This window comes from Alnus glutinosa, chromosome 10 (assembly GCF_958979055.1).
Source record: "Alnus glutinosa chromosome 10, dhAlnGlut1.1, whole genome shotgun sequence".
NCBI lineage: Eukaryota > Viridiplantae > Streptophyta > Magnoliopsida > Fagales > Betulaceae > Alnus > Alnus glutinosa.
In genome coordinates, this window is record NC_084895.1 from 4,253,850 (window position 1) to 4,273,530 (window position 19,681).

The window sequence follows — 19,681 nt, forward strand, 5'->3', positions numbered from 1 at the left end:
ACTTGCGAGTATTTAAAATTTGCACAACAAGTTTTTGGCGCCGTTGCCGGAGAAATCGTTTAAAAAAAAATTGGTTTTTGTTTGATTGATTTTGTTTTTCTACTAGTTAGATAGATTTTTGTTTCATTTTTCTGTTGTTTAGCTTCTGTTTAGTATTATAAGTTCTTTCTTTGTTTCTCCCGGATTTGTTTCTGCAGCTTCTGCAACTTACTGGGTGCTCTGAAGAATCGATCGATCGAAATAAACTTCGATCGAACGAACTTTCTGCACAACAGCAACTCGGAACAAGGTGAGTATTTCTCTCCCAGTACTTCTTTTAGTCCATTTTGTTCATTTTTGTTCATAATTTGTTTCTGCTTGATAATATTTTGCTATTTGTTTTATCTTTCTTTTAGTTCATTATAACTTAGTTCGAATTCTATGTAGTTTTGTGTTTCATATTACCTTCAATCAGTATTTGTTTTGTGTTGTTCTAAAAAGAAGAAAAAAGAAAGAAAGAAAGAGAATTTATGTTCTGTTTCTGTTCCTGGTCCTGCAAAGTTTCAAAGATTCGATCGATCGACCAAGGATTCGATTGATCGACAAATCGATCGATCGACTTCAACACAGAAGGCAGCTCTTGGATAATTTTAATAGCATAAATTTTTGCCAAAACATTTTTTGGTCCAATCTTGTAAGTTTTAATTTTTGCCCTTGTTGCTACCTTTGTGTCATTATATGCATTTGTGTTAGTCTTTATTTCTCTTAATTTGTTTGTGCTATTTTTCTTTTAATCACCAAAAAAAAAAAAAAAAAAAATTTGCTGGTGTGGGTCTACTTAGCTATCTAAGGGCAATGACAAGGTGAATTCTGGCAAGGAAAGGTCTTGGGATTTAAGTGTGTCCAATGTGACCACCCTCACCTACCTGGGAACTAACCTAGATTGTACTTTGGAGAACTTTGCTCCCCATTAGCAAATTCTTTTCTTTATTTTTGTTTGACTTTTGGTTAAACATTTGTGTATGTTTGATGTATGCTTGGTAGAAGATCTATGAACCTAGACTTGACATCTTTAGATCCCGAAATTGAAAGAACTCTTAGGAGAAGGCTTAGAAATTCTGTTGAGATGGGAGATAACATGCATGCGGATGAGAATGAGAGGAATCGAGGAGAAAATGTCGATCATACTATGACACTTCGGGATTTGTTTGCACCCGTTGCAACAAATTTTCCTTCATGTATAGTGTTACCTCCAACCAATGCCAATCACTTTGACCTTAAGCCTTATGTCATCCAACTTCTACCCGCATTCCATGGCTTGGACCTCGAAAATCCTTATAGCCATGTGAAGAAATTCAAAGACATCTGTGCCACCTTCAAATTTCAAAATTTTTCTAAAGAGTCTGTGCATCTTAGGCTTTTTCCTTTCTCACTCCGTGATAGAGCCAAGGCATGATTGGATTCAAACATGCTTGGTTCAAACATGACTGGTGTGTGTTCCGAGTCGGTTGTGTTTCTAATCGGGGGAGACAACACCTTGATTTGAGCTGGTTTGATTTGAACCGAGACAACAATGCAGATAATACTTTATCTGTACAAATCCCGAAAGCAATTAAATTTACTAAAAGCATATTTGGTTACATGTGATTCACATAAAGTACTTCTTCAGATGCTCGACATTTCACGCTCTCGGTAGTACCCTGCCGATTGTATCGATCAAATGATATGCCCCTTTGTCGTGACATCGCAATACTCTGTAGAGGCCTTCCCATTGAGGTCCGAGTTTTGCTTCATTTGGATCTTTAGTAATCGGGCTGACTTTCCCCAAGACCCAGTCTCCGAGTTGGAACTTCCGTGGGTTCACTGTCTTATTGAAGTAACGGGTGGCTTGATCTTGGTATGCTGCCCATGTAACATGTGCTTCATCTCTTCTTTCTTGTAACAAGTCTAGATTGAGCTTCATTCCTTCGTCATTGAGTCACGGATTGTAATGTGATACCCGGAAGCTTGGTGATCTGACTTCTACAGGGATGACTGCCTCGGAACCAAAAGTTAAAGCGAATGGAGTAGCACCAGTGAGAGTGCGTGTTGTCATACGATAGGCCCATAGTACCTCGGGGACATAGTCGGCCCAAGCTCCCATCTTCTTGCCGAGCTTTTTCTTCAGTGTTTTGAGAAATGTTTTGTTTGTGGCTTCCACTTGCCCATTTGCCGGTGGATGAATCGGAGTGGAATATATAATAATTTCGAATCCGTAGTTTGGCACACCATTTGCGAAACGGTCCGCAGTCAAACTGCTTTCCATTGTCAGTAACAAAGGCATGTGGGATGCCGAATTGACATATGACCGAGCTCCAAAGGAATTTTGTTACGCTGTCGGTGGTGATGGTGGCGAGGGCTTCGACCTTGGCCCACTTGGTGAAATAATCCACTACGACAAGAAGGAATTTCCGCCTTCCTTTTCCCTGTGGCATGGGTCCGATTATGTCAACCCCCAATTTTGTGAATGGCCATGGGGAGGTGATTGGACTAAGCTTTTCAGGGGGGTTCTTCATCACCCGAGCAAATCTTTGACACTTGTTGCATTGTTGAACCAGCCTGACTGAGTCTTTATTCATTGTTGGCTAGTAATACCCGGCCCTCATTGCCTTGTGTGCCAGCATCCGAGAGTCTGAATGATTCCCCCAGACCCCTTTGTGTATTTCCTTGAGCACATATTCCGCCTCGGAGCTTGTGAGACACTTGAGGAGTGGCTTGGTATATCCCTTTCACTAAAGTACTCCTCCAATGAGCGCGTACCGGGCTAAACACATTTTTACCTTACGAGACATCAGCTTGTCTTCTGGTAAGGATCCATTCTGGAGGTACTGAACAACATCAGTAGCCCACTCGAGATCGGTTGATCTTTCTTTGATTTCCATCATATCCAGCTTCGGGATGATTGAAGGTTCGGTCTGCACCACCACTTCATAAGCATATGTTTTGATATCGGGCCCGGTACTAGAGCCCATTTTGGAGAGGGGCATCGACCCGAATATTGTCCTTCCGATGAATTTTTGTTATAGCGATCCTGTCAAAGTTAGACTAATATTCACGTACCTTGCTGAGATACTGGATCATTTTCTCACCTTGAGCCTCAGACAGTCCCTAGTTATGGCTTACTACCACCTGAGAATCACTATTGATTTCTACGTTTTTTGCTCCCATCTCTCGAGCTATAGAGAGCCCAGCCAACACGACCTCATATTCCGCCTCATTGTTGGTGGTAACAAAGTCCAACTTGATTGAGTATTGAAATTTTTCTCCATTCGGGCTTGCAAGAGCAACACCGACTCCACTTTTCCGATTAGCTGAGGAACCGTCCACATAAGCTACCTAGGTCTCCTCCTTGGGCAGTTCTTCGCTCTCGAGTATATTACTAAATTCCAAAAGGAAGTCAGCTAGGACCTGGCCCTTTATGGAAGTTCGACGAAAGAATTCTATCGAATTGTCCCAGCTTAACCGACCAGTTCACCAACCTGCCAGAGAGGTTTGGTTTTTGCAATATTTTCTTCATTTTTCAATATTTTGTTTCATTTACCCACTATAAATAGATAATGCAGGAAGCTAAATAACGTATGAGACGAAAAATTTATGATTAACAAATGTGATATGAATAATAGTGTTCAACTATAAATAATGCATTTTTGTATTTACTAGAAGCATAAATTACTATTTCAAGGCAAAAAATGCCTATTATCTCATTCGCGGATAGCGAATAATTACCGTAGTAAACACGCAGCTGTAGATAGTAATCACATGATACAGATAGTAGGGTTGACAATTCGGGTTGCCCTGTCGAGTTCGGGTCGACCTACTAACCCGAGATCGGCTCGATTAGCTAAACAGGTTGGGCGAGTCAACCCGTTTAGCTAATCGGGTCATAAATGGTATGGCGGGTCAACCTGCTGGTTGACCTGTTTATAAACGGGTCGTCCCATTTATGATCCGAACCTGTTTAGCATAAATCCAAACTTTATAATTTTGTATCATGTTTGTGTCGTATTTGCGGATCGTGTTAAAAATTGCCTACCCTAATATACACCTAAAAGTGATAACCGTATTACGTAGATATAGATACTAATATTGGTAATAATCACATTTATGTCATTTTGACACTTAAAACTACCCATTTGAGAGATATTGAAAACTTTTTCATTATTTAGGGAGACATTGTTTGAATTTATAGTTTGAAAGTACATGGCGAGCTGGGTGATTGTTCGATACGCAAAACTTGAAAACCATCGGTAGTGCCGAAACCAAAACCCGCCATGCCTCAACCTCCTCCTCCGTTAGAATGCACAAGTCGAGGCCAGTAGCGGGTTTCCTTTTCCGATACTCCAAGTCAATCTCCGGCCGTCACGCCGCTCTTTCATGCCTACATAGCCACCACCACCGCCGCTCTTTGCTCAGTCTCCTCCTCCTCCTCCCCTCTTCTTCTTCTGCTCTATCTAATGGGAGAGTGTTCGTTGCAAAGCGAGGCCTCTGCGGGTACGCCGCCGAGCAGTTCTCCGACGACGAGTACGAGTGCGATTTCGAGAACCATACGGTAGGTTTTGGAAAATCAGATTGTTTCGTTTTGTTCCAATTGATGTTGTTCTCTGATTGGCTTCTGATATCTGGCGTTAATTAATATTAATTTTCCTTTTGGTACCTGAGGAAGTGTAGGAAGAAATGGCATATAGACTTCTGGATGTTTTTCTATTCATCGTTCGGAAGGCAGATATAGGAAAAGCTTTTACTTAATACTAAAAACCACACCGCCCTTCTCACCATCACATTGGGCTGATGTTACAGTAACATCAACAGATTCTTTTTTAACAGGGGCTGATGGCGCTGCCATGGCAGCTCGGGCTGATGGGGCACTGCTACGGCAGTCCAGTGGAACGGGGTTGGGATGAGAATGTGGTTTTAAGCATTACTCTTACCTGAACGAGGCTAATGAAAGAAAATGGCTAAGTTGATTCGGTTTTGGATTTGGAAAATGCTAGTTTTGGGGTGCGAATTTTTTGAAAAATATTCAAAATTGCGAATACCGGGAGAATTTGTTTTTTGAAATAATGTTTGGATGATTTAGAAAAACTGAGACAAAATTAAAAAAAGTATGATAAAATCTGAGTAGAATTTGAATTCTAAAAAACAATATTTGAGAAGTATTTGAAAAATACTTTTCACCCAAATATGCAAGTACTTACAAACCCGCATGACGGTCTACATGGCACTTACACATCAGCCACATCAACCACACAGTCTTAATGCTCTCTTCCATGTCATAACAGCCTACATGACACTTCCAACATTTGCCACACAGTCTTAACGCTCTCTTTGCAACCACCCCAGGAAGCTCGTGGGGTGTGGTTGGCCCTCACTCTCATGGGTGGCTAACCACCCCAATTACTCCCTTGAGTGGTTGACTACCCCCTGGATAAAATGGAGTAGTATAGAATGTATAGCCACCCTTTTAGTTATTTTGTATTTTGCTTTTTTTAAGGCTTACATGGCACTCGAGACACGTGGACTGCCCACATTAGTTTTGTGGTTGACGAGCCTGACGTGGTAATTGTCACGTGGACTGCCATGCCAGTTTGTAAGGGGATGTAGTCAAATTTGTAGTACCCTAGCAACACTCTTTATGGTTATTGATCGTCTTTTTGCAATATGAAGCAAAAAGCTAGAAGAATTTGGTTTCCTGGAATTTTTATCCTTTCTTTGGGTTGCATTGGAAAGATGGAAAGGAGATGAAAATGAAGCTTGGAGTTTTCTTGTTCGTTTGGTTTTTAGGAAATAAAAAATGCAGCTGAAGTAAGCTAATTAGTTACAGTAAGTTACAGTAAGGGCACGTTTGAAATGCAGAATAGACATCTGGATGGAATAGTCACCCTTTGTTTGGTTGAACACTATGCGTCTATGCCTGGGAATAGCCATTCCCATGGGAATGACTATTCCTCTAAAAAACTGAGTGTTATTCCTTGAGGAATAGAATGAGTTTCTCAAAAAATCCAATATATATATATATATATAGGGTGGTCTTGTCCACCCCCAATCACCCTGGGGGTTCACAGCACCCTCGAAGCTCCTCGGGCGTCCCTCGGTGTTTTCCTAGGGTGGCTGGCGACCAAAGAATGTTTTGAAGTGTATTTTTTTTTTTTCTAATTATTATTATTATTTTATAAATCTTGGGTATTTTAGGAATTTTGATTCAATTCCAGTGAGAAAATTATGTGTTGTCACCAAACTAAAGAATAAGAATGGTCATTCCGTTCCAAATCCTTGTATTCATAATAATAGCCATTCCTACTCCTAAAGGAATGACCATTTCATGTACTAAACGTGCCTTAAGGGTGAAATTAGGATTTTTATCTAGGGGCTGGATATATAACTCTAAATTCCTACAATTTGTCACCAAAATATGACTTTTATTTTTATTTTTTGGTTATAATTTAGAAGACGAAGTTGTTAAAAGTCATTGAGTTCATTTGATAAAACTTTTTAGAAGGTTTTTTTTTTTGGTTGAAAAAGTGTTTAGATGTGACATAAAGGTGAAATTAGTTTTGAGTGTTTTGTGTTTGGAGTTACTTTTTAATGCTTTTGCTTTTTTGCTAGAAAGCAAAAAACTTCCTCAAAAAGCATTTTCAAAGGAGGCCACCAATTCATATTTATATTGCTTACAGAAGTATAAAAAGGAAAAAGAGAACCTAAGAAACTTTGCTAGAGCATATCTAAAAAAGAGAACCTCCAGATGAAAGTCTCTCGACATGCGTAGAGCAATTCCAGATTCTTCGGGGTCAGGGACCCTGCTTGGCTGCCTATGTCCTCCCTCCCCTCTGCCCCCTGGCTATAGTAGGCTTGCTTGGCTTGGAAGACTTTGGCTCCGTTTGTTAATATGTTTTGTCTTTAGTTTTAGAAAATGAAACTTAATAACGCTTAGACTTTTGATTTTCTTACTTGTCTGTTATCTTTCTGGGCACAAAAATGGTTGTAGATTTACTTTGGTATTTCTTATATTCTGTTTGGGCTGTGTATCTTTTCCTAAGCAGGTTTGAAGCCTAACTTACTCTGTAAACATTTGCAGTTGTCATAAAGTTTCTTGAGACCTTGGGATTTCAATGTTCAACTTTGTTTTGGGAAATGGGCATTAAATTGTGTACATATACATGGATTTTAATTGAAGTATTTTTTATGTTCCTACACTTTATTTTTTTGATAAGTAACCGAATTTCATTCCTACAAAGGGTCGTAACCCAAGTACACGGGAAGAACATTCCTACATTTTATTTGCAATGCAATAGACAATATATGTTTTTAGAACATTTAAAATTTGGAGTTAATGAATTTGTGGAGTCTTATGGAAGAACCTCACAACTTGACTGTAAAGCAGGTGCTGTTTAATATAGTTTTACTTCCACAGATCATAGTCAAATTGCTTAATCACTTATTCAACTGGTGTAGTTTTCTTTATTTTCACCACTTCTAAATCCGAGTTTAAGGTTATAATATGTGTGGAATTGCTGCTTCTAAGACAATGTATTGATTGCAGGCATCATCTTCAGTGGCCAATATTGACGAGTGGAAATGGAAACTCAGCCTGCTGCAGCGTAGTGAAAAGGATCAAGAGATTGTATCGAGAGATAAGAGAGATAGGAGAGACTATGAGCAGATCTCTAACCTTGCCAAAAGAATGGGGCTCTACAGGTAGAGAAGCATTATAAAAATTCAACGTTTGGCCCCAGATATGGTTCAGCTTACACACTGTTCATTGCATGTAGTGAAATTTACGGAAAAGCGGTTGTTGCAAGCAAGGTTCCTCTCCCTAACTACAGGCCAGATTTGGATGACAAGCGGCCACAAAGGGAGGTAATAACTTCTTCTGGCTATTGAAGAGCATTATCTATAGTACCACTAGGAGTGACGTCAGTCTAGACATTGAAACCCTGATGCTTAATTGTGTAGGTGGTAATCCCGCTAAGCTTGCAGAGGAGGGTCGAGGGTTTACTACAGGAACACCTTGATCGAGTCCAATTAAGTTCTGGAAAGGTCAATGATGGTTTAGATGATGCTAAAACCAATGATCAGGTTGAAGATGTGAATCTGGATGAGAATGCAGATGCTTTCCTAGATGGATCCGTTATGGAAAAGGTTCTTCAGAGGAGGAGTTTGCGAATGCGCAATATGCAAAGAGCTTGGCAGGTATAATTTGCTAACCTATATTGTTTTCCGTCTAAAACTCTTGATTTGGTGTCATCTCTACTAGGTGAGACATCTCACGGGTAGTTTAGAATCATTTATTTTTTCACCAAATATTTCTTAAATACCCTACAACAACAACTTTTAATAAGTGAATTAACTTTTTACTCCTCCTAATAGAAGGTTTTAATTTTATGACTATCTCTGCCACTTTCTCCCCACTTCCACCACTCCCTTTGAGCCTCTCCTTCTCTCCTTATAGGGAGATAAGTACCATGTTTTCAATAATTTATTAGTAAAAAACAACTTTTTTCATAAAGAGCTTTTACTTTCATTAATGCACTTGCATCACATGTACAACATGGGCTAGTATGAACCCATTAATAATAGGGATGGCGATGAGGGGGCCAGGGCTGGGGATCCCACCCTGTCCCTGCCCTTTCCAAATTAAACTATACCGTTTCCTGCTTGGTGGGGAAAAGTAAATCTCTTTCCCCATCCCTGCCCCATGTAATATAATTATTTCTACATTGAAATTATATAGAAAGCAAATCTGAAATGGTCCCTATTGGCGAGGTGGAAGATGTGGAGTCTTTGGCACATATTTTGGGCTGTAGAATTGGGTCTCTGCCGATGACCTATTTGGGTATGCCGTTGGGGGCGCGTTTCAAATCTATTTCTATTTGGAATGAGGTTATTGAGAAGGTGGAACGAAGGTTGGCCGGATGGAAGAAACTTTATTTATCAAAGGGTGGTAGGGTGACGTTGATTCACAGTACTCTCTCTAGCATTCCTTCATATTATTTATCTCTGTTCCCTATTCCTGTGAGTGTAGCTAAGAAGTTGGAGCGGCTCCAAAGGGAGTTTCTGTGGAGTGGTATGGGGGATGAGTCTAAATTTCATTTAGTAAATTGGCATCGTGTCTGTGCTCCAATCAAGGCTAGTGGATTGGGCATTCGTAATGTTATTAAGTTCAATCATGCCTTATTGGGGAAATGGGTCTGGAGGTTTTCTCAGGAACGCGATGCGTTGTGGAGATCGGTGATTGAGGTGAAGTATGGTAGTGTGAGGGGAGGTTGGTGTTCACTACCGGTGACGGGACCCTATGGTGTCAGTGTTTGGAAGTTTATTCGAAGGGGGTGGGATAATTTTGCGAAGTATTTGCGTTTTGAGGTGGGTGATGGGTCTCATATTCGTTTCTGGCATGATGTATGGTGTGGGGATAGGCCTCTCAAGCTCTATTATCCAGCTTTGTTCACTATCGCGCGTTCTCCTGATGCTTGGGTGGTGGATAACTTGTCGGTGGTAGGAGGTGTGACTCATTGGAATGTTCTCTTTACGCGCTATGCTCAGGATTGGGAGGTGGAGATGGTGATGTCCTTCTATGAACATTTATACTCTATTCGGGTTTGGCATGGGGAGGTTGATAGGGTGGTGTGGACTCTTTCTAAGAGGGGGAAATTTGAAGTGAAGACTTTCTATAGAGCTTTAGTGTGTCACGAAGCGGCTTATTTTCCGTGGAAGGGTATATGGCGTGTTAAAGTTCCAAAGCGGGTGGCGTTCTTTGTTTGGACTGCGGCTTTAGGAAAGATTTTAACTCATGACAATTTACGTAGGCGTGGTATTGTAGTGGTAGAGTGGTGTGTTATGTGTAAGAAGCATGGGGAATCCGTTGATCACCTTCTTCTTCATTGTGACGTGGCTCGGGTTGTTTGGAGTTCTTTTTATAGCTTGTTTGGGGTGGAGTGGGTTATGCCTAGTAGTGTCTTGGATTTATTGAGTGGGTGGGGTACTTTGTTGGGTCGTGGTACTGTTAACCGAATTTGGAAGCAGGTTCCTTTATGTGTTTTGTGGGGCCTTTGGCGTGAGAGAAATTCTAGGCTTTTTGAGGATGTGGAGGTTCCGGTGGGGGCTCTTTGTAGAAATGTGCTTCATATGTTATATCTTTGGGTGTCGGTGCATAGCCCGGGTAGTATGTCGTTTGCTGATTTTTTACTTTCTTGTTCGTTCATTTCCTCTAATTAGGGGCTCTTTTTGTATACTTCCTGTGTACTAGGGTTGCGCCCCTTTGCGCTTTTTAATGAATTTTTACTTATCAAAAAAAAAAAAATTATATAGAAAAACTGTACACATTGATAGCATGTAAAAGGAAATTATAAATTAGTTCTAAATATTTAAAAAATCCAACATATGAGTGTTTTTTTTTTTCATTGAAAGTGTGTGAGGGTAGTAATGTAAGAAAAATATGTTTATATGGGGTATGTTACATGGGGGGCAGGAACTGTAGGGCATGGAGGGAGAGACCTAATCCCGTCCTCACCCCATTCATCAAGCAGGGAAGAAATCAATCCATATCCCTGTTCCCAGCACCCCCATCCCCAAATCCCTTTAATGGAGAACTCCCACCCCATGCAGGGCGGGTGAATCTCCACCTAGTGGGGATAAATTGCCATTTCAAAAAAAAAAAAAAAAAAAAAAAAATCTGATCCCAGATTGTGAGTCAATCAAAATCTTTTAGTGCTACTCCTGATGTTCAAACTTCTATATAAGTATGCAAGGCATGATGATGCTACCTTCAGGATTTTTCTAGTTAGGAATATTGCTGAAATTTTTTATGCTGGGCATTAGGCCATGGTGATTAAATATTTTGTAGGAATATGTTAGTACATTGATGGGGTTTTATTTATAGTTGAAAATTTTGATTATGTTCAGCCAATTTTAATATAATAGATTGAACAATTTTGAGTGCACCAAAATTTTGATAGAAATATGAAAGTAGGGAATATTAGTGACACTTATTTTTTTGGCATTTGTCAAACAAGATAGAGCTGAGTTTCCCCTAGTTTTGAGGCTAAAATCCGAGATTGATTGCATCCATGTGAAGCTTTGGATTAGTCCATGTGTTGGCTTTAATTCCAACAGAGCCTGTCCTCTTGTTTTTATGTAATTGTGATGATATGTGACCTTGCGGACTAGCTCTGCATTCTAAAACTGTGGAAGCTCCCTTAATCTTTTGTTATCAAATAGTAAGTAGTGGCATTGTTTGTCACTCCGTTTTCTTTTCTAAACTTATTGACTTTTTATCTACAGGAATCACCTGAAGGCAAGAAGATGCTGGACTTCCGAAGATCTCTACCGGCATTCAAGGAGAAAGAAAGGCTGCTTCAAGCAATAGCGCGAAATCAGGTCTGACCATGGAACATGTAGCCTCGCCTTCAGCTATTTGTGTATTTCCTTATTTAGTGAGAATTCCTGCTTGGTCGTTTCTCCTCATCCACTTCTTTATGTCTTTAGGGGTGGAATATCAATTGACTAAATTTGGTATTTATTGTGTTCAAATTTCAGTTGATTATAATTTAGTCTCCTTGCTTTAATTGGAGATGCTCGCTTGGCTAGACTGAATTGGCTTGGCTAACTTTTGTTTTGGACAGTTACATGATCTAATTTTGTTTTTGCACAATGCTTGGATTCTATGTCTCCTGTTGCCTTGTATTCACTTTATAATTTTGAGTGTCAAGCAAGCACACTTGTGGCTGTTTAAATAAATATGTGTTGTCTAAATTGGAATCTCACTACTGCTCTTAACCAGTTTTTTCGAAAAACTTATGGCTTCATTTGAGTATTGTTGTGTGTGTGTGTGTATATATATATATATGTGTGTGTGTGTATATATATATGTATGTATATATATATATATATAGTTGCCTGTTTTGGTATTGCCAGGTGCTTTCTTTATAACTCAATTCTAATTTTTGGGCCGCAACATGGAAGCTATTTCCTTGTGATATGCAGTTTAGAATGCTAAGCGATGAGGTTTCAGCAGCATGTTATAGCTTTTCACCTCTTATGTATGTTGTGAACCTTGGGAGGAAATCGAATTTTTAAATTGCTTTAAAAGCAATCGCTTCTTTGCTATCTTAGTTACACTTGATGGAAATTTTTTAAAAAGTTCATTCAGAATTTTCTCTAGAAATTATTTTTGTTCACATTTCCTGCCAATGATAGGTGATAGTAATATCTGGGGAGACTGGATGCGGTAAGACCACTCAGCTTCCACAATATATATTAGAGTCAGAAATAGAATCTGGTCGTGGAGCATTCTGTAGCATAATCTGTACACAGCCTCGAAGAATATCTGCCATGTCTGTAGCAGAAAGAGTGTCTGCAGAGAAGGGAGAGCCTCTTGGTGAAACAGTGAGCCTTATCTCCCTAAAAACACATGCATAAACATGGACACAAGCATCATATATTCTTTGAATTAGACCTTTAAAATTGGGAACTTTTTTTTTTTCTTTCCCTATTCTTGCTGCTATACCACAACAGAGATTTTTTGGTAGGTTGGCTATAAAGTTCGATTAGAGGGAATGAAAGGAAAAAACACCCATCTGCTTTTTTGTACCAGTGGTATTTTACTTCGGCGGTTGCTGAGTGATCGTGACCTGAATGGTATAACCCATGTTTTCGTTGATGAAATTCATGAGCGAGGCATGAATGAAGGTGCATTTCCTATGACGTTCACTGCAATATCTGACTGCTAAAGAAACAGCTCAGTATATTCTTACCTTTTTTATTTTTTATTTTTACAGACTTCCTATTGATTGTGTTGAAGGATCTTCTTCCACGCCGTCGGGATTTGCGATTGGTCTTAATGAGTGCCACCCTGAATGCTGACCTATTTTCCAGTTATTTTGAAGGAGCACCAACATTTCACATTCCCGTAAGCTAAACTTTGAATTCATTCATAGTGTATATTGATTTGTGGTATACAGATTTTCCCAATCTGCTGCAAGCTGTCAGTATCAACCAATTTGAATTTTTAGTTTACATTTACTTTCTGTATCATTGACTGTGAATTCAAGTGATTGTATTATTTATTTGTTTTGGGCCTTAAGGAAGGAGTGCTTTCAAGTGATTCTAAAAGCTTAGGACAAATGTTTGTGTGTGTGATAAGCTGCATTTGAGAAAACTTAACTCTGAAAGTGAACATTAGAAAGCCTGATTTTGTAACACCCCAAATCCATATTGGGAAGTAATGAGTAGTCCACATAAAGTGGATGGTTTATAAAAATATTTATGGGTGCTAAGTTCACATTGCTTAATTATTAGGTGAAATTGAGCCTTATAGGTGATTATTGGGAAGCTTCAGATTGACTAGTCTTTTTTGGGGTGATAGCACAAATGTAGCTAATGCTTTTCCCTGGTTCGTTATAAATGATATTGGGGCCACCTAGTAACACCGGACATGTGGTATTGGAGCACCGGATGACGTGAACTAGACGAGGACGTCAGGGATTTAAGGGGGAAATTTGTAACATTCAGTCCCATATTGGAAAAAGATGAGTAGTTCATATAGAGTGGGTGGTTTATAAAGATACTCATGGGTGCTAAGTCCAACATTGTTTAATTATTATGTGAAACCGGGCTTTATAAAGGGTTCTAGGGAAGCTCCAAATTGACTAGTTCTTTTTGGGGTGATAGTGTAGATGTGGCTAGTGCTTTTCTCTGGGTTGTTACAGATTGTGCATTGGTTTATAAATCTGCTATGCCTTTTTTTGTTTTTTCATACTGCACTACAGTTTCTTTTGCATGAACTGGCATTCTTAACCCACATAATGGTTACTACTCTCCAAGGCCTTTGTTTGTATCTGAGAATCTAAGTATATTCAAACTTTTAATATGTTGATTGAGACTATTTATTTTGTAGTGTAACTTGACCTGAAAGGTTACAAGTGTAGGTGGGGACCTGAATCTAGTTCTGTCGAGGCTGAACCTGATCTCAGATCTAATTTCTGTTATTAACAGCAAGATAGGTCGAACTCCACAAGTTGTGGGGCTCAACATTGAAACCCTAAAGATAAAATAAAAGAAAACACAGAAATATTCAATTCAGGATCATATTTGTCTCTCTAACTGACTTAAAATTGATAACAGCAAATAGCTATAGGCTTTTAGCACTTGACCAAATAAAATGCTTGGGCCCAATGTTAATTAACTTCTAAGTAATCTAACTATTTGGACTTGGACTTCACCTGTAATCTACTTGGCCCAACCCATAACAGCAAACCTTTTGTTTTTTTGATAAGTAAACAAAAGTTTATTAAAAGCGTAAGACGCCCTTATGTACATAGGAAGTATACAACAAGAAACACCTAACTAGAATGAGCAAAAAAAAAAAAACCCCCCAAACACCCCCAAACCCAACAGACCACTAAACACCACCTAAAGCCCACACAAAGCGCTCAACGCTAAAGCAAAACCGATAACATCAAACCTGAAACTCCAACCATATGAAGACTTAAATAAAAACCCTGATATATAATCTAAACCAAATTAAGAGATTTTACATAGATCAACTGCCGTAATGCCTTCTCTTTTTCCTCCTTCGCGCCTGCTTCTCACTTTAAGAAGCCTCACATAAACCTTAATCAAATCATTTTTCTGTTGATTTTATCACATTTCAGCTGCCAGTCTGGCATACAGATATTGTTATTGTTTCATGTAGTTATTTGATAGTTGAGTACTCTCCAAGTATATTAAAAAAAAAAAAAAAAAAGAAGTGTATTAAGGTTTAGTTCATGTAAGGTTTCCTCTATATGATTTAAGTGCATTTGTATATTTATTATTCAGGGCTTTACGCATCCAGTGAGAGCAAACTTTTTAGAAGACGTACTTGAAAAGACAGGGTATAAGTTGACCTCTTTCAACCAAATCGATGATTATGGCCAAGAGAAAGTGTGGAAAACACAAAGGCAGCTAATGCCACGGAAAAGGAAAAACCAGATTACTGCTCTTGTTGAGGTACATGCTATTCTGAAAAACTTGGATTTCCTCTGGTATATTTCAGAAGCATTTGAATTGTAATGTTAGAATGCTTGAAATCCACATTTTGGTAAAAATGTTGCATTGGCCTTGTGTAAGTATCTTATGGGATATTCATGATGCTTTATCGCAGGACAAATTATTATCCCTCCAATCTCTGTTTTGAATATTTTCCATGAGTAGAATGATATATAATGAGCCTTATTGTTTGGGTGATAAATAAGTTTGCCTTAGGTGGGACCTGCCAACAGTTTTATTTCTTTTGCCACATATGCTCTTTTTATGTGGCATCTTTTAGCCCCAAGGTTTTATCTTGTAGTTGGATTATAAAACTCCCCTATTCATCTTTTTAATTTGAGTGATTTATGGTAAGTTGATTTTCTACTTTTGTTTGACTTTTAAAAACCTGGCCTATTTTATACTTGATGATCTTGAAGGTAATAGCTGCATGGATGTGTGTTCCCCTATCACATGAAAAGTCTAAACATGCTACTATGCCTTAGCAGTAAAATAGGATCTCTTGTCAAGTCCCTTATGTGGGAAAGAAGAATTGTCTTTCTTAAGATGCTTCTTAATTTTATTTTTTATTTTTTTCAGTTAGCCTGTTAATGCATGTGCCTGCAATTGAAAATTTCAAATGTTTGAAGTACTCATACCTAGAACTTTAGTCCATAAGCACATTAATGGTGAGCTGCTCATTGAACGTAGGTTTGGAACGGTAAAAATTCTCTAAAGCATTGTTTCTTTTTTTGTGAGGCTTCTGAGCAATCTGGTATTCCATATGACTTGCACAACTACTGGCTATGTGTTCTTCGGTAACACATTCTTGTCTGTAATGTCTACTACCATGTCGGTTGAGATAAAGTATGCATCTGCATTAATCACAAACCAAGAGGAATTCACTAAGACATCTAGATTTAATTGGTTGATAGCTTCTCGTAATGTGCTCCAGTTGGTTGTTCTACATAATGGTTAATATAAGTGAAGGAAACTGAAATAACTCCTGTGTATTTTGCTTCCATTGAAAAAGTTTTGCAAAGACTAACTTGTTATGGCAGAAGCAGTCTGTAGAAGCTGCATATTGTAATTTTTGAAGATTTTTCTGATAATTGTCATTTGCTCTTGGTTCTTTTGTTATTCTTGCACAGGATGCTCTTAGTAAATCAAGCTTTGAGAGTTACAGCTCCAGGGCAAGAGATTCTCTAGCATGTTGGATGCCTGATTGCATAGGATTTAATCTTATTGAGGCAGTTTTGTGTCATATATGCCGGAAGGAACGACCAGGTGCTGTCTTAGTATTCATGACTGGCTGGGAAGATATTAGCTGTTTGAGAGATCAGCTAAAAGCTCATCCCCTGTTAGGAGATCCCAACAGGGTTCTGCTTCTAACATGCCATGGGTCGATGGCGACATCTGAACAGGTTGGTTAGCCCTATCTCCTGTTTCCAATACGGATCTGTAACTTGATAAACACATGAAGTTTTAGAAAATTTCATTTCTGCTTGTAGGTAATCTTAGGTACCCATGCCTTTTGTCAATAGATCTTATTGTCATAGGGTCATGGTTCTAGTGACGGGTGTCAATGGGTTGAACTTGGTGTATTCATCAGAAAAAAAAGGTTGAACTCAGTGTGACCCAGTGGAGTCTGAGTTCGAATTTGATTATTCAAACGAATATCAGAATTTGGTCGAAATCTAATGGATCTTAAAATATTGCCTCTTGAGAGTCCAAATCCAAATAGGAATTTCTTGTTATTTATTTTTAAACTCAACTTCCATTCATATGAATAGCAAAACAAGGTTAGAAAATGCAAAGAAATTCTTTAAAACAATTTTATTTTTTTATAAGTAATTGAATTATCATTGAAAAGTGTAAAAGGCACAACCAAAATACACATGGAGTATACAAGAGAAACACCTAGCTAGAAATAGAAAACAAGTTGAGAAATTCATTAAAAACTTAGCAAATTAAGATATACGGCAGCCGTCTAGTGGTAAAGAGTTTTGAAAAAGAATGACTTTAGATCCACCACCGTCCTCTTGCATTTTTTTTTTAAATTCTATCATTTCTTTCATTTCAAAGACACCACAAAAGGTTGGATGGAACCGTCTTTCACACAGCTGTACTCTAAGGACTACCTCCCCAACAAGCGAAAAGGTCTACTACTCTTTTAGGCATAACCCAATCTAACTCAAGATGACTTAATATAGCATTCCACAAAGCACTGGAAATCTCACTATGGAGAAGAAGATGATTCATAGTCTTCTCACTTATCTTACACATACAACATTAGTCAACTACAATGACACATCGTTTCCTAAGGTTATCCCTGGTGAGGATCTTCCCTAGGGCGGTTGTCCAAGCAAAAAAGCCGATTTCAAGGGAACATTATGCCCCCAAATACTCTTCCAAGGGAAAGGGACGCTCTCATGAGGTACAAGGACGTTATAGAAAGATCTGACATCAAACATTTCTCTCTTGGAGGGGATCCAACTTACTAAAAGAATACAACAAATTAAAAAAACGTTCATTTCCCAATTATGAGCCACTATGATAAAGCTTTTATTTCATTGATGAGAACCACTAGATAACTCTTAAGTAATATGCCACTAAAGCATCTTTTATGCGAGCAATACTGTACAAGACTGGGAAAGTTTCTGTAAGGGCCTAATCCCCACATCACAAGTCATGCCAGAATTTAATCTTGGACCAGAAAACACCCCCAGCCCCTTCTAATATTTTTCCACAACTCACCCTATACGACCCATGAACCTCATTAAAAAACCACCCACCCCTTGAGTTGCCATATGTAGTGTCCACTATGACTCTCTATGAGGCCTCTCTCTCATGCACAATATGAAAGCCACTACCCTAAAAGAGCATGAACAAAAGCAAGTTTCGGACCCCCCCAACCCTCCTTTAAAAATTGGGGAATAAGCCTTAGACCAACTAACCAAGTGAAATTTGAACTTATCGCTTAGCCCACCCCATAAGAAGTCTCGTTGTAGCTTCTCTATGCGATTGACATCACCAACAGGAAGGTGAAAGAGAGACAAAATATGTTGGTAGATTGGAGAGGGTATTCTTGATTAAGGTAATCCTTCCCCCCTTAGAGAAGTACATCCTTCTGCAATCCGCCAAACAATGCTCAATCTTCTCAACAACACCATCCCAGATCGATTTGGCCTTAAAATGAGCTCCCAGTGAAAGGAAAAGATACTTCAAAGGCAAAGAAGACACCTCACAACCCTGAATACTAGCCAATCCATCAACATTATTGATATTGCCCACATGAACCAAATCTGACTTGGGCCAGATTAATTTTCAAATCGGATACAACTTCAAAGCATATGAATTAGACACGCAGATAAGGAATGTGTTTTGGATTAGCCTCACAAAATATCAAGGTGTCATATGCAAATAGAAGATGGGAGATGTGAAGCATGCTAGAGTTCCTAGACCCCATAGAAAAGCTTGAAAGAAAGGCCCTATCTACAGTAGCAAATGCCATTTTGCTAACCGCCTACATTGCAATGACAAAGAGCAGGGGAGACAAAGGATCTCCCTATCTCAGACTGCTGGAGCAACTGAAGAAACTGGCGGGAGAACCATTCACCAAACCAGAAAAGTGCACTGAAGAGATACAATGTATTATCCAGTTACACCAATTTCACCCCAAAACCACGCTTTTTAAGTATAGTAGGAACTCCCAATTGACATGATCGTAGGCCTTCTCAATATCCAGTTTGCAAAGCACACCTGGTTCATCAGATTTGATCCTGCTATCCAAGTACTCATTAGCTATAAGAATGAAGTCTAGAATTTGCCTACCTCTGACAAAAGCATTCTAGGGCTTTAAAATAATCTTCTTTGCAACCCTTTTCAACCTATTGGTTAGGACTTTGGCAATAATCTTATAATCCCCAATCACTTGACTGACAAGTCTAAAATCGTAAACATCAATAGCCTCGGGCATTTTCGGAATGAGAGCAATAAAAGTAGCATTAAGTTTTGTTTTGTTTGTTTGTTTTTTTTTTTTGCAAGCTTACCTCTAGCATGAAAATCATGGAACACCCTTATAACATCTTTAATCACATCCCAGCACGCTGGGAAGAAAGCCATAGTAAAATCATCAGGGCTCACTTATCACTTTTCATACCTATCACCACCTCCAATACCTTATTCTCCTCAAACGGTATCTCTAATCAAATGGCCTCCTCCTCATCAATGGAGTCAAAAGCAAGGCCATCAAGCTTGGGCTGCCAACTAAGCTGTTTGGTAAACAATCTATTATCGAAACACACAATGTGTTCCTTGATCTCAGAATGATCAGAGAAAACCAATCCATTGCCCAACAACGTCTTGATGGAGTTGTTTCTATTCAAGTTAGCCACTCGATGGAATTTTTTTGTGCCTTTGTCCCCTTCTCTTAGCCAAAGTGCCCTTGACTTTTGCCTTCCACTCATCTCCTCCAACATGGCTACTCTCTCCAAATCACCAATAACTATGTATTTCTTTTCTTTTTGTTCTTTTTTTTTGATAAGTAAGAGAAATTTCATTAAAAGCGCAAGAAGTGATCAAGTACACAGGTTGTATACAAGAATGGCAACTAAGAAGAAGAAGAAAACAGTACAAGAAAATCATTAAAACTAATCACTAG

The 19,681-nt window shown here is 38.8% G+C and overlaps 2 protein-coding genes across 2 annotated transcripts in view; one reads left to right on the forward strand and one right to left on the reverse strand.

The window, feature by feature from the left end:
* Positions 1-1,957: 1,957 nt before the first annotated feature.
* Positions 1,958-2,284, reverse strand: LOC133878908 (uncharacterized). Its single transcript, XM_062317470.1, has one exon. The coding sequence runs from the start codon at positions 2,282-2,284 to the stop codon at positions 1,958-1,960; it is 327 nt and encodes a 108-aa protein (XP_062173454.1).
* Positions 2,285-4,178: 1,894 nt separating this feature from the next.
* LOC133879609 (DExH-box ATP-dependent RNA helicase DExH3) overlaps positions 4,179-19,681 on the forward strand; it is a 32,174-nt gene continuing 16,671 nt past the window's right edge. Inside the window, exons 1-10 of the mRNA XM_062318234.1 lie at positions 4,179-4,567; positions 7,556-7,710; positions 7,785-7,872; positions 7,969-8,205; positions 11,293-11,388; positions 12,208-12,396; positions 12,540-12,699; positions 12,789-12,919; positions 14,830-15,000; positions 16,170-16,442. Coding sequence (XP_062174218.1) covers positions 4,316-4,567; positions 7,556-7,710; positions 7,785-7,872; positions 7,969-8,205; positions 11,293-11,388; positions 12,208-12,396; positions 12,540-12,699; positions 12,789-12,919; positions 14,830-15,000; positions 16,170-16,442 — 1,752 coding nt within the window. The 5' untranslated portion in view covers positions 4,179-4,315. The remainder of the gene's footprint in view (positions 4,568-7,555; positions 7,711-7,784; positions 7,873-7,968; positions 8,206-11,292; positions 11,389-12,207; positions 12,397-12,539; positions 12,700-12,788; positions 12,920-14,829; positions 15,001-16,169; positions 16,443-19,681) is intronic.